A 17,123-nucleotide genomic window follows, 5' to 3' on the forward strand; every position below is an offset into this window, starting at 1 on the left:
TGACCAAAAACGGGTACCACAAAACGCAGGCCGATCATTGCGTATTTGTGAAGAAGTTTGATGGAGGAGATTTCCTCATCCTTTTGTTGTATGTAGACGACATGCTAATTGTCAGACAGGACCATATGAAGATCCGAGCACTGAAGAAGGCCTTGAACAGGTCATTCTCGATGAAGGACATAAATGGATCAGAGATCTATCTAGCCTATGCATGTGTGTATGCTTATGACTACACGCAAGGCATTCAATCCTATAAAATAAGATAATATGAAAATATGTGCGTTATAGTATATGCACAAGACAAGATAAATCAATTCACTCCAATTTGACATTCTAAGTGTATTAGAAATAGATGCATAAAAATGTAATTTCCTATCAACCCATATGAAAGTTTTAAATTTACAGAACGTACGAAAATTTGAAAAAAGGAGCTATGTCGAAATGTGAAAACAAAGTAATGGATTTTATCCTATTTCAAAAATGAGTTTCCTTTAGTTCATTGGTTTCTTTTGATTTGTTTTTACACTTAGTGTATAACACATCAAACATAGAAATCACACCCAAGAAGTTTGTGTGCTGCATAAACACAAATTAACACATGTTATAAAATAAAACATTTTTTATTTGATTAGATTTGGCATCATGTTGGCTAAGGGGAGAAGTTAGTTCGCGGTTCCTACTATGTTGGAGATATGGAGGACATAAGGTTGTCCTTTATATTTTGAATCTCTTGAAGGTCCGAAATATTTTCTTGAACTATAAAGAAGCAATGTATGGCATCCAAACATAAAGAGAAGCATAGTGCAAGCCAACATGCTATGCAAGATATGACAATCTTGTAGCCAAACCCTAGATTTAGGTGGAGATAGAGAGTTGACAGAAATAATATGAGACAACAAAAGTTGCAGTCAAAGAATGCAATGTTCCATGAAGTATAATATGTGGGTTTCGATGTGGGTGTGGCCCATGGTCTTAATGTGAATTGTATCTTGACCATATATTCTATGCAAGGTAACTCATGTTCCCTTATCTTGTTAATTGCTTCTGTACGACAAGTGACTTTGAAGCCTAGTATTTGAGTGCGTTTGGTTGTTCTTCGATTTTCTGATTTATTGAGGAAGAGGTTGAGTGATGCAATTGTGTCCATGTTCATCGTTCCCCCTTGGCCGTCAAAAATTTCAATGGAAATGTATTGGTGAATATTAGAAAGGCTATGATTAACATGTTGTATCTTACTCTCTCTATGTTGTTTAACTCTAAGGTATACCTATGTAGTGTCTTTATATCCGAGGTATCCAATAGTTGGAAGAGAGTTCAACTATGTCTTCGTGTTTTTTCCTTAGCTTGACGTAAGTTTGACATTTGCATGTAAAATGATACTCATCCTCTATCTCTATGTGACATAATCTATACATCCTTTCCTCTTTCGGAACTCCATTAGCACGACCATTTTTAATCTCAAGTTGGTGGGATAATACTCAAAATGTCCAATGGCAACATATTTAGGTGTTTTGGTTGTATAATAAAACATAACTCATCGAAATGCATGAAGCGTTCCTTATAATACAACATTTTAGATGGGTGTTGCTTTAATACGTTGATCCATTTATGTCATTTATGTTAATCCTGGGTATGCACATTGTTCGGGACAAAACAAAGAAATTGATATGGCTGTCACAAGAGAAATATGAGACAAAGGTGCTCTAGAGATTCGGCATGGAAGGCGCGAAACCGATCGGCTCAACATTGCCGACGAACTGCAAGTTAAGTAAAGATCAATGTCTGAAATTGAAAACCAAAAAGGCCGAGATGACAAAAGTCCCCTATGCCTCGGCAGTTGGAAGCCTGATGTACGCAATGGTGTGTATCAGGCCGAACATTGGATACGCCGTCGGAGTGGTCAGCTGATATATGAGCAATCCCGAGAAAGAGCATTGGGTTGTCATGAAATGGATATTTTGGTACCTAAGAGGCACCTCCAGCATGTGTCTTCATTTCGGCTCAGGTAACACCACATTGGAAGATTACATGGATTTGGACATGTCAGGTGATGCAAATACCAATCGATCCACGTCTGGATACGTAATGACGCATATAGGGGGAGTTGTCTCGTGGCAATTGAGGTTGCAGAAGGTCGTGGCGTTGTCGACCACGGAAGCCGAGTACATGGCCGCAGTAGAAGCCGGCAAGGAAATCGTATGGATGGAGTTTATTAGTGAGTTGAGAATTCGACAGGAAGAATTCTGACTCTATTGCGATAATCAGAGTGTCATCCACCTTGCAAAAAATGTCGCCTACCACTCGAGGAAAAAGCACATCCTACGGAGGTATCATTGGCTCCGAGAGAGGGTAGAAGAAAGGGAGTTTGCTCTAGTGAAGGTCCACACAGCCGAAAATGGATCAGACATGCTGACAAAGGTGTTGTCAGCCGAAAACTTGGGCATGTGCCGACGGAGGATCAAATTGGTGCAGTACCCCATGCCGGAGTGAAGGGGGAGTTTGTTAGGAAACGGGTCCCTCCAGATGGGAAGAGAAGAGCCGAGTTGATGAGGAACTCGGCCAAGGCCGAAACCGAAATCGTGTAGACAACCAACTCAGAAGACTATACTTGTAAATAGTCTAAATATGCCCTTATGGGCTACACTTGTAAATAACCCAAAAGGTGTACTAGTATATAAGTACTTAGGGCAATCATAATGCAATAATGAATGTTATTGTTGTTGAAAAGTTACTGCAAAGGTTGTTGCCTCTATATCCATCAGAGTTTCTAGTTGTACTCCTCCCTACTTCATTATTGTGATTCTATTTCTTGGGGTTTGTGGACCCCCATGGTTTTTCCCATTTCGGGTTTCCACGCTAAAATCATGTGTCTCGGTCTCTTGTGCTTTTCTATCTTTGTATACTGTTTGAGCACTGTCCATTACGTTGTTCTACACCCGAACACATCCGAACGAACAGCCGGTTGTGGCCGGTCACGATTCTTGACATTATGTGTACTATCGTGAATAGGGCCTCTGCCCAAAAGCCATCCGACAGTCCGGAGTGTTGGAGCATGGAAACTATCCTTTCTTGAATTGTCTGATTCATTCGCTCGGCAATTCCATTCTGCTCCGGACTGTGGGGTGCCGTAAATTCACGTCTGATGCCGCGTTGTCGGCAAAATTTGACGAATTCCTCTTATTTGAACTCTCCCTCGTTATTGGCCCGAAAGCATTTCAGTTTTCAGCCAGATTGATTCTCCACCATAGCGAGCCAATCGGAGAAAATCGAGAACACTCGATCTTTAGTTTTGATCGAATAAGCCCACACCTTCTGAGTCAAGTCATCAATGAAGTTGAAAAAATACAAAGCACCGTCGAGAGACTGTTGTGGCATAGGACCACAGACATCCGAGTGGAGTAGATCGAGCGGACTCGATTCTCTCGGGGCGGATGACGGGTGTGTCACGACTGTCTGTTTACCGTATTGGCAATGCTCGCAGAATTGATGATCCGAAAAGGAGAGTTTGGGGATGTATCCGACTCTGGATAAGTGCGTGATGTCAGCCTTGTTGAGGTGTCTAAGTCGTCCATGCCATAGTGATGACACGGGGATGTCCACCAAAAACAGGTCACCCTCTCTGAGTGTGACGTGAAAAGGATACAATGAATGTATCTTCGGTCCTCGAGCAAGCAGGAGGTTCCCCCTGTGGAGCGTCTACCCTCCTAATGAGAAGCAAGCACGAAGGTCATCTTCATCCAATTGTCCGACTGAGATCAATGGTCTTGAGAGCTCATGTACATGTCAGACATTGCATAGTACTAATGTAGAGCCACCCGTAAGATTTAGCTCTACCGTGCCGATTCCAATTATGTCACAATGTTGTGAATTTCCTACTCGAATTGAGTCAGAATGTCGGCCCATGTATTGTCAGAATTGGGATCGATGGGGAGTCACATGAAAGGATGCACCCGAGTCTAAGATCCATGTGCTCGATTCTTTAGTCGTAAGCAAAACTTCTGATCCGACTGGGTTCTCAATTTATAGTATGTTCGGGTCGTTTGATAATACTTCAGCTGTAGAGCCGACATAGTTGATCTCCTCATGTCAGTCACTCTTCTGCTCGGCTCACTGAGCCTTATCATTTTTGTCCTTGAGTGCACAACAATTAGCTTTGATGTGTCCGGGTTTCTTGCAGTAGTTGTAGACTCGATTATCCCGAGACTTGCTCCAACTTTGCTGATTGTTCGGCTGCCATGAAGAACTTCTTACACGATTGTTCGATCGGTCAGTCGAACCTTGTACTACGTAAGCGTTGTTGGTTGCATCGTTGGCAAACGATTTTCTCCGAGTTGTTTCAGTCAAAATTGCACTCGTGACGTGACTAAGGAGTACTTGACGGCAGCTGTCGACGCATTGCACATGGTTGTAACGAAAGTTTCCAACGAAGGAGGGAGACTAGTCATGAGCAACATTGTTTTTAGTTCATCCTTGATAATCGTCCCCTGGGCTGCAATTTGGGAGCTTAAGCTTTCGTACTCGTTCAAATGTGTCTGGATCGAGTCGAACTCTTTCATCCGAAGGTTATAAAGGCGCCGAATCAGGTATATCTTGGTGGCGGCAACCTTCTTTTCGTAAATGTTCAAAAGTGTCTTCCATAGTTGGAAGGTTGTCGAACACGATTGCACCGTGAAGTGCACAGACTCCAATAGGTGCATCCGAATGGTGGCTCGGACGATTCTATCGAGATTTTCCCATTCAAGCAGCTTGTATCCTTCTAGAGGGTCTTCATTCTCAATGGGGTCAATTTGCCCCTTGACTATTAAATAGTCCTGCATCTGCTCCTTCTAGAAGTTGAAGTTCGATCCGTCGAACTTCCTTGGACTCATCTCTGACGAGTCGGATGTTGATGCCATCTATGTTGGTTTAATAGGCTTTGTCCGGAATCAACTATGAATTGTGGTGGAGTGAAGCAGTCAGGCTCACTCGATGTCGTTCTAGCTGGAGTTGGACACAAGTCCTATCGGTTTTGAATATAGATGAATCTTGTTCGGAGTGACTACAGTCAACTAACTTAGTCGAATTGAACCTAGATTTGATTGTTCGATTTCTTTTCTTTTCGAGATTTCCCAACACTGATTATGTGTGATTCTCCAGGCCATGGTCCTCCCGAATGTTGTTCAGCCGAATGAAACACAGATTGGGGTTGGCCCTGGAGTCGTGTTTGCTTCAAGTGGTTGCGGTGAGTGAGGGGATAGCGTCAGATGACCTATTTTATTTCCACCTAACTGAGTGAGTCATAGGTGTGGCCTGATCAAGAGAAGGGTCTCACTCCGAGCGACAACAATCACAAAGTTGAAGTACAGTTGATTGACTTACTTCAAGAGTGATTTCAAAGAGTGGAGTGCAAACTTTCAATTGTCTCTCTTCGTCAAATGTGATTTCAGGAGGAGTTGCCAATCAAGATCTTCAAGGTGTGCAAGAGAAGGGTTGCCGATGGAGGTTAGATAGATGGCGGCAGCAAGATCAAACAAAACCATGCTCTGATACCAGATGTTGGGGACACCGTCATCTAATGGGGAACAAGATCAACACTCTTCTAGGATAAGATCGTAAATGGATGCAAGATCATTTCTTTGATGGCAACAAAGGCAAAGAAAACAACTAGTACACATGAGAGAGAGAAACAGTTAGGCACAATGTCAAAATTATATTACAACTTAAGACAACCACACTAACTAGATTACAAAGTCAGTTTATATACTGACTGACTTGGGGCAACTGCCCTTCTCACTATTTATATAAAATAGCCTAAGCCTAGTGTGTACAAAGGAGACCGTGTGAATATGTCCATTAGAAGCCCGTATTCAACACAAACAACACAGATAACAAGAGAAGTATATTTGTGCAAGGTAGGTAAGAAGCAAGATGCACACAGTTGAAGCTCAAATGGAAAACGTAGATTATTCTCTCTAAAACTCTCTCTCTCTCTCTCTCTCTCTCTCTCTCTCTCTCTCTCTCTCTCTCTCTCTACAACCTCTCAATTGAGCTTATATACTCAAGCCCTAACTGGGGAACGTGCTCACACCAAGTACACAAGAGTTGGGTGGGGTCAAGCCTTTTATGCCAACAACAAAAAACTAGCATTTAATTTAAAATTGTGACTCTTTCTTCAACATTTTATTACCAAATGGGAATAAACTTCAACCATGTTGACATGTATTTGCACGTAGACCATATTCTCTCACAACTTGGGGTGAGAAATAATGACATACATTTAGCATCATAATAATTGTTGATAACTTAAATTTTAGTTATTGCGAAGATTAAATGGTTGTTTCTCCATTGTACACATGTGTATATTTAGATATCAATGTTGCATATTGCCATTTAAATAACTACTAAAGTTTATAGATGTTTGTTTTTTCCACAGTAATGAAATGATATTCACGAGGACAATGTATTATTTCAATTTTCCATTATTTGTGGAAGGGTACATATAAGTCTCTCAAACATAAACATTTTTTGTGAGGCTAAACACGAGATAATGTTACATGATCTACTAGCTCACATTAAGTCTAGACAAAAGACATTATCAAATATGTAAGTCATAAACAAGGCATCACAAATCATTATCACATTATATAGTAGATGGATGTGTTAAAGATTATTTAAATCTTACATAGTTATTGTTCAACAAGATTTGAAAACCTATATGTGGCCATGAAGGTCTTTTGCATGTATTCGAATAATAAGTCAAACATAAAGAAGAAACCATTTCTAATTGTCTACAACAATTATGAATTGCTTAGATTAGGATGGTGAAAAATAAGTCATATTTGTTGCTCACTTTCACCAATGTTTTGTAATGATCCTATAGCTAATCACTTGTAATAAACATGATTAACTTAGCCAATACTTCCAAGTTATTTTGGAGAACATAAGGTATGTAGGCTAGATTCAATTGGAGGCTAAAAAATGCCATTACTTTTGATTCAAAAGTTGCATTGAAGAAATATGTTTTAAGGTTAAAAGGATTCTTGTGGCAATTCTCATTGTTGGAAAAATCAAGGAATCTTTTACATCAAGAGTGGCAATTATGTAAGGTGGCAAGTCATCATTTTTATCATCTAAATTGGTATGTAGCTTGGAAGTGAATTCTTAGTATTTGGATCCAAGATAAATCCAAAGTTCATTGTAAGTCTATGCAAGATGGATCCAAAGTCTATTGTAAGTTAGACATGGTGGTGTTTTTTGTTTCATGATGAAAGTTATTCACAACAGAGAAAAGGGACATTGTTTGAGCATTAGCATGTTATATCATCAATGTTGTTATATTGAGGATTGAAAACAAAGGTCAAACATCATCTATTGGCAATATGAAGGTACATGATATGAATGGCTCATACAATCTTGCCAACTAAGAAAATAAGTGTTCTATTGCATAATTGCAGATTAAACCCCCTTGTTCTATTTATGGATAACGAATTGGGCATAAACTTATTCAAGCCTTAACTATGAATGAACATTTTATGGGGGCCGAATGAGGGAACTATTGCAATTTCCTCTTAGAATATGTCACACAAAAACCAGAACCTTCATATAATTTCGGTCTTGGTTCATCACGAAAAGAATCATCAATATACCAACCATAAGTCAACAACAAACCCCAAGAATATGTGAGAGATATGTACTAAACTACTACCAATTTATCAACAACCTACTAAGATCTGTCTAGCCTCAACTAAAATAAAAGAATATGGTGAGTGCTTTTGTAAGATGCCTGAATGAAAATTTTGGTGGAGAACCACTTTAAAACAATACATATTCTTCTAGTATGGCATAATTAGTGTCACCAAAACACCAAAGAATTTCTGGGCTCAATGATAATTTTCACATGTAATCCAGCGATCCAATTCAGGAGTAATCATGAATTATTGGATTCACTCTTGGAACCATTTTGCATTACACCAAAGTTCTCATTGGGTGACACTTTGGGGATCGTGAAACACACATTCCAAGCTTTCTATGTTGGCCGACATTTTGTATGACCTAGACGCTTGTACAGCAGATTATATTGCAGATATTCACCTTCCCTAGGTTAGTTTCCTTCTCATAATGTAAGAAGTCTCTAAAAAAACATATTTTTGTTATCTTAACGAGTACAATTGTATAGAAATGGCATAACTAACCCATATAATGCCCCATTATGAGAACTAGCTTTTGACGCAATAATCTTAAATCAACTGCATTACCATATATGAACAGCAATATTATCACAATGTATACGCTCTGCCATGGTCATTAAAAAAAATTTGGCGGTATGTAAGTTCAAGTCCTTGGACAGCGAAAGGGCTTGAAATTGAACAAAAGAATAGATGACCATGATTTCTCCTGTCATAAGCTAAGAAATATTAGTGGATGGTAAAATCGCTCATTTGCCTCAACTAGTTAAATACAATCCTTCTATAATGATGCAAGGGAAAAGAAAGATCCACTACCATTCACAACTTTAAAATCAATTGTTGGTAATATTGTTTCTGCCTCCTACATAGGAAAGGCGAGAAATGAGAGGAGCTTCTTCGTCCACTACCGGAGGAGCTGGGCTCAATGCCCCCACCTCTATTGACCCATCAGTATAATTTTCTGAAGATTTTTTCTCTAGCTTCCGCTCCTGTTAGACAGAGAGATAAACAAGATATTACATGCAAAAGCACAATGTGAAAGCATTTCCTTTGTACGTTAAAGCCTAAATTTCTCTAAAACTCAAATAAGGTTGTGGGTTTGAGCCTTCACCCTAAATCCTAAACTTCCTCACAAACTTCCGTCTGAGTTCATGCATTCTAGTTTGCTCCTTTAAAAATGGCTTTACAGCTTTGACATTTTCACAGTACATAGTGAAAATGGTAGCATCACCCTTTTTAATGGAAACGCAAAATGCCCATAACATCTTAGTCCAGATTACATGTTAGTAGATTTAATATCTAGAATCATAAAAGGTTTCATGTTTAAAATCACTTATATTAGGTCTCAAAGCATGGGTGTTATTTATTTTTTAACCTTGTGATTTTTAAAGAGCATTTTCCCTAGAGATTGGAATTTATAAAGGTTTACTAATTTTCATTTATGCTAATATTATCTTAGTGGGATATGATCCAAAGATCCAACAGCACACTTGATCTTATTATATTATCATCAGAGCACACAGTATGATTTACCTTCAGAAGAGCCTTTAACTTCTCAGGAATTGCGTCAACTGAGGGCTGGCTGTTAGCACGGGATTCTCTCATTTTGAGGTAGTTATATGTCACCACTCCAGACAACGCTGCATCATAGATCACCAAAGAAAGAGAAGAATAGGAAAAACTCATTAGCAGTTCTATGCTCTTTTGAATACACTCAGCAATAAGAGGGATTCATTTACCTATGGCATAGCCTATTATATTTAGACCTGTTAGCTTAGACTCTGGAAATAATAGTGTTGATAAAGCAATCAATATCCAATCTTTCAACACACCAGCTACTCTCACAGTTATGGCACCAGTTCTTCCGATGACCAAAAACACTGATATATTCAAGGCAAGTGCACATAGTGCATTGCTAAAAAAGATCCAAAAATTGAATGTAATCTGTTGGGTTTCCATCTCTGGCTTCTCGAGTATAAACCATGGCACAAATAGAAACAAGAAGCTGTTGTGGAACAAAAGATAAATGAGCATCTACTGCTGAATCTTCAGTGTAAATATAAGTATTAATTTCTCTCTCTCGCTCGCTCGCTCTAGTCATTACATTACTGCAGAATCATACATATAATGCACGTCTATGGTGTGTGCAAACTGGCATACACATAATTATAATGTCACTCTGGAATGAGAAAAAAGCAAGTCCACCTCCAAAACATAAGAGAATGAATGATTCTTCTTTTTTTTGAACTTAGAAGAGTGATCCTATCTACCTGATCCTAAGAATATGACTCCATTAGGTTCAGAATGAATACCAAAACTGACTAAAACACAGGCACAGTATGAATATTTTTGCAATTAAGTTATAATTTTCTTTTTAAAACAGCATATCATCTAAATATTTGATTATTACGCTGGATGAAGACTCAAGATGAAGCAAGCCAAATCAGCATTTGTTTTTAGGCATTGTGTTTTATTATGTTTCTTCAGTCATGCTTAAATTATGCTCAATGTTGTAATTTTCTCATTTTGCTTCCTCTAATCATGTTTTCTGTACTCTTTTTGCAGGACTTTCTCATTCTCTAAACACCATTCTTGTTATAGATATAATCATATAAATTTTCTGAAGCCAGCATTTACGAATATATGATATATCTGGGTTTCTAAATCCCACCATGTGGACATTATTCCTTTTCACAACTCCTACATATGCCCAAGCATCATGATTAAAAGTGTCATGCTGGCTAGTACTCAGATCTCCAAACAGAGCATGGGTGGTAGATTGAGGGTACTTAACCTCAATCTCCTACACGCATATACAAAATTGCATGGTTAACATGCCATATGTTCATCCCTTAGGCTATTGGCATAATCAATGTTGGGTAGATTATGTGATATATCACACTAGCCCATTTCAAACCTCACAGGGTTATGGATTCCAAGAAATAGACCCTCACTTTTTGGCAACTTGGAATCAAGTTTCATTGCAAGGGCATTCTCATCCATCCTTAAATAATTTCATTAGAACCACGCTCATGACATCAGACATTTTTTAGGTATCCTATAAACGCTGTCCTCTTTGATGATGTTAAAATACTTTCCTTTTGGGTTTCATATATTCCTCCAAAATCTCACTTGGAGACAATTACGTCAGTCTTATTTCTCAAATATTGAGATAAATAAATACCTGCAAGGAGCAATATAGTACAAACTGGTGATGGGATTCAATGTAAGACCCTTTTTCTGTAGCAAAACTTGAGTTAGCACTAATCGAAGAGCTTCAGCAAGGATGCCCGTGACTTGGTATGCAGTGCCAGTTACATTGAAATGTATTTCTCCAAAAGAGGAAATGGCCACACCAGAGCTCACAAGCAACATATTCATGAATAGATCACACCTAGCTTTGTCCGTTCCACATAAAACAGCCATCAGGAAGGTTGCAACAGGCACTACAATACACATGAATGTCAATAGGTTAGGATTCAAGAACAAAACTACAACTTTGTCTCATCAAGGCACATGAGGGTTCAGAATCTTACTTAAAGCCTTTAGCATTTGGATGAATGCTACTGAAATATAAAGATACGCGGTGTTACCAAACCTGAGATTATGACAACAAAACAGTGGATAAATTAGGCGGGAATAATAAGAGCACCTTTAAACACGACCAGCATAAAATGCAATGCTACTATGGAGGAGAGTCCCATATAAACAGTTCTTGTTAATAAATGATATTACAGGTGGGAATGAGGTAGAAAACCACAAATATTTTATTACAAACAAAAGTTAAATAGGTCACAATATCTGTCTTGATACTATACATTCAAAAGGGAGTGCATATATATGCTGTCCTACATCTTTTGAGACATAGCACGAATGTAATTTTGCAGGAGTGAAAACCGAAATGGTTATCTTGTATGTGTCAACCTACCAGCTAGTCTATTACCCACACAACACCATCTGAAGATTGTAATAGCCAAGCTCAATATCCATAAGAGGATGACATACCCGATTGAAAAAATTGGAAAAAACACTGGACTTGAAGTTGTCAGTAAAGTGATAAATACACTCACCAGAGACTGGATGCAAAGAATGCACTGATTGGCACAACACACGTGGCATATCTGCATTTTGCACAAGAAAATACAAGTCAAACATAGAGATCTAGCTACTTATAAGTGTAAACAATTCCACTGATCTTAAAATGGCTGCATACATTTCAACTGTCATTTTTGTTGGCGGCACAACCTGCATGGCCAATGGAAATTGGTAAGATCAATAACAATATTTGAGAGAAATGGCTTACCATGTTTGCAATATCTTACTGCCTCTCAGCTTGTATTGTATTGAATTAGATATTAGCTCTTATGGGGCTCTTTAAAAAGCAAATGATAATAATGTGCATGCAAAACAGGACATTTTGAGAAGACAGTGCCTGGACACTAGTGATGAATTTCTTCAGAAACTTCTGAAGGAGATGGATACATTAGAAATAATATTAAGCATGAAAAATTAGAAGAACCATGCTCCTTTATAGATTGATAAGAATTTCGTTATATCTGAAATAAAGACTTTACAATAATTTTACAAACTAGGCTTTTCAAAAACAAAATACCTCTTTAAAAAAGCAATGCTAATAAATGCCATATATGGCTGTCTATACAAAATACATCAAATAAAACTAGACCCAGCTCTATGAGGAAGTATTAACACCATTAATCCTGAAAGTGGCACACACCTTTATAACTCGGACAAGAATGAAAGCCACTGCTCCAGAAAACACCATATGAATCATAGTAAGAGTAATAGGATATGGGAAGTTGAAATGCTTCGTAGAAAGTACCCACTGACATTGAAAGAAGGAAATTCATAAGAGTGAGTAGGACCATGAAATTTTAGAACTCCTCAAATAACAAGTCAACTAATTTTCAATACCTTATTATACAATATCACTCCAGATGATAGTGAAATATAAATGAGTAAGTAAAAATATGTCAAGACCAGTGACTTGGTTATCATTTTTATCTTGATAACTTAGTGTCCACTATCACGGTTCAATCAAATTTTATTATAGCGAATGGCATCCAGATCATCCCCTTAACCATGGACAAAATCACCTGCAGATAGTAGGAAGTATTGTTAAATCTTATAATAATCAACGCGGGAAAAGAAGACAGAAATTTTTTATCTCAAACTTTCTGTATTTTCACATCATCACTTTTTAGTAAAGCTGACTAATCATGCCTAGGAATATTTTCAAATCATCATTCCCAAGACAATTGTTTGTACTCAGATATGCATTCAAATGAACAAGACAAACATGCAGACATAGTGACGTTCTCTCAGCACTGAGCAACTTCTACCAATTTGGGAACCAATTAATAGTCATCAGAGCAACTTCGCAGCCCATATTCCATCCTTCAGAGAGTAGATCAACACTAACAAAAGAATTATCATTGTACATGTGATTGAACATTTCCAACGAGCTATTTATAGGCATCCCAAACATTGAAGTGCAAGATAGGGTGTAATACAGTTGTTCAAGAAAGCACTATACACTCAAGGAATATCACAATCTGCAAGCATCCAGAAAAATATGTCAATGAGAAGAAAATGATCAAAATAAAATGTGGTGATGATAAAATTCTAAAAATATCACATAATGGCCTCCCAAACTTGACAGTTTAACACTCTTAGACAGCAATAATCCTACGTTTTAATCTACAATGCATCTTAAGTTTTACCAGGACACTATCATATATTTGATGCTCTTCTTAAGATCTCTGTGGACAAACCTCAACTAATAAGGTTAGATAATGCACAATCTTCAAGACTTCTAATTTGTGGGTATGCCAATGGCATTGAAAATGCTGAACTTTCTTTTACAACTTCAGAAAGGACCAGTGATTCATACACGAAAAACTATACAAAAGACAAATATATTCATGAAATTAAACATCTTTCAAGGACTCTTACATATGAGATTGGAATCACATTGAAATTACATATTGTACATTTGAAGTTGATTTCATAATCTACATTGAGGGAGAGGGTGAATCAGTATATATATAGTTCAACACTTTGAGACCCCTTGAAAGTGCAAAATGTCTTGATTACCCTATCTCGCGAAAAATTATACAAAAGATGAATATATTCGTGAAATTAAAGGTCCTTCAAGTTCTCTTATGTGTGATATTGAAATCACATTGAAATTACAAATTTTACCTTCGAAGGTAATTTCTTAATCTACATTCTTCATGTCAAAATATACATGAGGAGCAAAAGAGGTAGATAGTGAGTTGGTATGTTATATAGTCCAACATTTCAAGACCCCTTGAATGTGCAAAATGTTTCGATTTTCCTATCTCAATGACGAAGATATGTGAATATTCAGGCAAATTTTTGAGATGGACATTCTTTGAGGCCTCTAATCTATGAGATTAGAATAAACTGAGGAGTTCACAAATGTTCTTCCTTTTTTCAGATCATCCATGGGAAAAACAATAAGGCACATGTTCCTCGAGACTTTCTGATCTATGGGATTATAATCACTCTAAAAATGCTAGGTTTTTTCATTTAATCTGACTCGTCAGTGATCAATGCCTGCTGATTTAGACAAATCAAGGTATCTTTGCAGGCACAATCCGTCAAGTATGATTAATGAGACTAGGTATCACATTGACAGTACAAAATTCTTTCTTCTTTACCTGATGATGACATTAATCAGTTGATTTAGGAAAAAGACTATATCTTTGATATGTATTGTTTCCTGCGCATTCTTCCTTGAGGGCCCTGATCTGTGAGATAGAAGGAAACAAACTAATTTATTTACCTAGCTCAATGATAAGGATCTTCTATATATGCGAAAAAACTTGACAAACAAGGTATTGTTCAATGTTATCCATCCACATTCTTCCATTTCCTTTTTTAACTAGCTCAGAAAATGACGATGAGATTAACCTGATAATATAGAGTTAAATGAGACTAGGCATCACGTTGATAGTACAAAATCCTTTCTTCTTTACCTGATGATGACATTAACCAGCTGATTTAGGAAAAAGACTATATCTTTGATATGTATTGATCTGTGAGATTGAAGGAAACAAACTAATTTATTTACCTGGCTCAATTATAAGGATCTTCTATATATGCAGAAAAACATGACAAACAAGGTATTGTTCAATGTTATCCATGTACATTCTTCCATTTCCTTTTTTAACTAGCTCAAAAAATGATGATGAGATTAACCTGATAATATAGAGCTAAATGAATGTATTATGAAGGCTTTGTTTTCTTTCACATGTGCATTCTACTTCGAGAACTTTTTATCAGTAAGAGTAGAGATGACATTGTAAAATCTTATTTCTTGTAAACCTAGCTCAAGGACACGATGATAATGAACCTGCTAATTAAAATGCAAAAGAATGTATCTTTTGGAGGTATTTCTTTCACCATGTACATTTCTTCTTGGAGAACTCTGATTCTGTGAAACTAGAGATCACATTGAGAGTGCAGAAATCAAATTTCTGTTTTCTTTTTCACATTAGTTCGATGGTGATGGTGATGGTGATGGTGATGGTGATGGTGATGGCAATAACGGCAGTAAAAATGATGAAGATACTGGGGATGAAAGACGATGAGGATGACGATGGTAATGGTGATGGCGACAGTGACGGTGATGATGACATTAACCTAGTGATTTTATCAAATGAACAACTGAAGTACAAAAACAGACAACATGAGAAAGAAGGAAGTCGGGCGTACCTAGTTTGAAAGAAGAAGATCCATGGAAGATCTGATCTGGGGGAGGCGTTTTCTCTGGTTGCAGAGAGATTGGTGAAGAAGAGAAGCAGAAGCAAAAAGACTGTCAGTCTCTCTGAACAAGAAGGAAAAAGAAGAAGTAGAAGTGCAGAGTGATAGAGTGTGCGAAAAAACCTTTTTTATTTTTTATTTTTTATTTTTTATTTTTTATGTTTTATTTTTTATGTTTTGTTTTTTGTTTTTTGTTTTTTGTTTTTTGTTTTTTGTTTTTTATTTTATTTTTATTTTTTTGTTTTATTTTTTTGTTTTTTATTTTGTGCTTTTGTGTTCTAATTTTATTTTATTTTTCTTGTCTCTTTCTTTTCATTTTTTGTTTTTGCTACATATGTTCTATTTTTATTTTGTTTCATTTTTGTTTTTCTCACATCTTTATTTTATTTTATTTTTTATCTTCTATTTTTATTTTGTTTTTGTTTCTTTCTTTTCATTTTTGTTTTGACATTTTTATTTTATTTTATTTTTTATCTTTTATTTTGTTTTTGTTTTTGCTTTTCTTTTCTATTGGCTTTTTTTTAATTTTTCATATTTTTCATTTCATTCATTTGATATTTTATATATTTACATTTCTGGGCTTTACATTTTATTATGAAATTTTATGGTTATTGCTGGTTTTATTTGGTTGGATCAATGTGTTTTTTTCCTTTTTGGTCTTGGCTTCCTCCTGGGTGAACGACTTATCCAATGTTTTATTTCTGTTCTATGGGATCTTGTTTTCCACATGAAACCCTTTCACACCTCCTCAGTGCCTCTCAGGTTCACTGAGTCTAAGCTTTGCGGACAAACTCTCGGGTTTGGAGCTACCCGATTTTAGAAAGCAAAAAGGTCTTCGGATTGTGAACATGTTTTGTAAGATTTGAAACGAGGTTCCAAAAAGAGGATTGGTAAACGAGCTGATAGATGAAAATTCTCACGGCATGAACCACCTCGAAAGCATATTATTTAAGATATTGCACATAAATGTAATTTGATGGGAACACCAATATTCAAGCTTCTTTAGACATCCAAATTTAAAGCAATGTAAAATATCAATATCATAATAGTTATATCTTAAATATTAGTTTTCTTATAGGAAACTCAAAAAGCTAAAGCATGTATATCAAGTGGTGACACACGCTTAACCCCAAGTGCATGGGAAACCCTATCTAAGGGAATCTCATTATAAGGTTAAAAGGAGGGAAGGAGGAACATATGTCGATAAAGCTTTCTATTGTAGTATATAACTACACAAAGAGATTGATGTTTCCTTTTCTAATTAATAATATTGTTTTCTCTAGGTATCCTATCTTTGTTGTACATGAAGTCTTGCGTTCAAATCTATTATACAATTCTCACCCTAATCATCCATACCTCTTTTGTTTAGCTGATTTACTATTCTTGAGTTTTGCCTATCACATCCATCTACTAGAACACAAACTTTAGAGGTTCAACGCATGCACAAATTTGACGTGCTCTACCACAACAATGATATGTTGATTTAAGGCATGTTTAGCATATGATGCCCTCTATGTAACTCCTTGTGATGCATTTGGATGATTGGGTCCTTTGTGAGCAACAATGTGATCAATCTAGATCAAATAAAGTGAAAGTTGGGTTATGAGCTTTAATATTATAGATAGGGTTTGATGCATAAATTCATTCTAG

The 17,123-nt window shown here is 36.8% G+C and overlaps 1 protein-coding gene and 1 long non-coding RNA gene across 5 annotated transcripts in view; one reads left to right on the forward strand and one right to left on the reverse strand.

The window, feature by feature from the left end:
* Positions 1–8,200: 8,200 nt before the first annotated feature.
* LOC147865897 (putative sugar phosphate/phosphate translocator At3g17430) lies at positions 8,201–15,578 on the reverse strand. 4 transcript variants are annotated; one of them, XM_087316226.1, is made up of 12 exons: positions 15,426–15,578; positions 14,369–14,458; positions 12,597–12,778; positions 12,400–12,507; positions 11,878–11,909; positions 11,735–11,785; positions 11,201–11,262; positions 10,849–11,110; positions 9,404–9,669; positions 9,198–9,304; positions 8,488–8,653; positions 8,201–8,373 (listed from the first exon to the last, which is right to left on the reverse strand). In XM_087316226.1, the coding sequence occupies exons 3-11, from the start codon at positions 12,678–12,680 to the stop codon at positions 8,498–8,500; spliced, it is 1,128 nt and encodes a 375-aa protein (XP_087172352.1). In that variant the 5' UTR covers positions 12,681–12,778; positions 14,369–14,458; positions 15,426–15,578; the 3' UTR covers positions 8,201–8,373; positions 8,488–8,497. The 4 variants fall into 4 exon arrangements, with proteins under 4 accessions (XP_087172352.1, XP_087172351.1, XP_087172354.1 ...); XM_087316225.1 differs by having other exon boundaries at positions 8,481–8,653; XM_087316228.1 differs by lacking the exon at positions 14,369–14,458 and having other exon boundaries at positions 8,481–8,653.
* Positions 15,211–17,123, forward strand: part of LOC147865898 (uncharacterized) — a 49,098-nt gene continuing 47,185 nt past the window's right edge. The window contains exon 1 of the long non-coding RNA XR_015529448.1: positions 15,211–15,245. This is a non-coding gene — a long non-coding RNA (uncharacterized LOC147865898). The remainder of the gene's footprint in view (positions 15,246–17,123) is intronic.

This window comes from Azolla caroliniana, unplaced genomic scaffold (genome assembly GCF_043228905.1).
Source record: "Azolla caroliniana isolate FFs.n. ecotype wild unplaced genomic scaffold, voAzoCaro1.0.p SCAF_3, whole genome shotgun sequence".
NCBI classification, from domain to species: domain Eukaryota; kingdom Viridiplantae; phylum Streptophyta; class Polypodiopsida; order Salviniales; family Salviniaceae; genus Azolla; species Azolla caroliniana.

Bases quoted from the DNA above. Each gene is read 5' to 3' on its own strand.
- LOC147865897 (XM_087316228.1), bottom strand. From the start codon at position 12,680: ATGATAACCAAGTCACTGGTCTTGACATATTTTTACTTACTCATTTAT. The intron at 9,670-10,848 runs GTATTTATTTAT...GTTCCACAACAG, and splicing joins TACTATATTGCTCCTTGCAG to CTTCTTGTTTCTATTTGTGC. The intron at 8,654-9,197 runs GTAAATCATACT...TCTGTCTAACAG, and splicing joins AGTTAAAGGCTCTTCTGAAG to GAGCGGAAGCTAGAGAAAAA.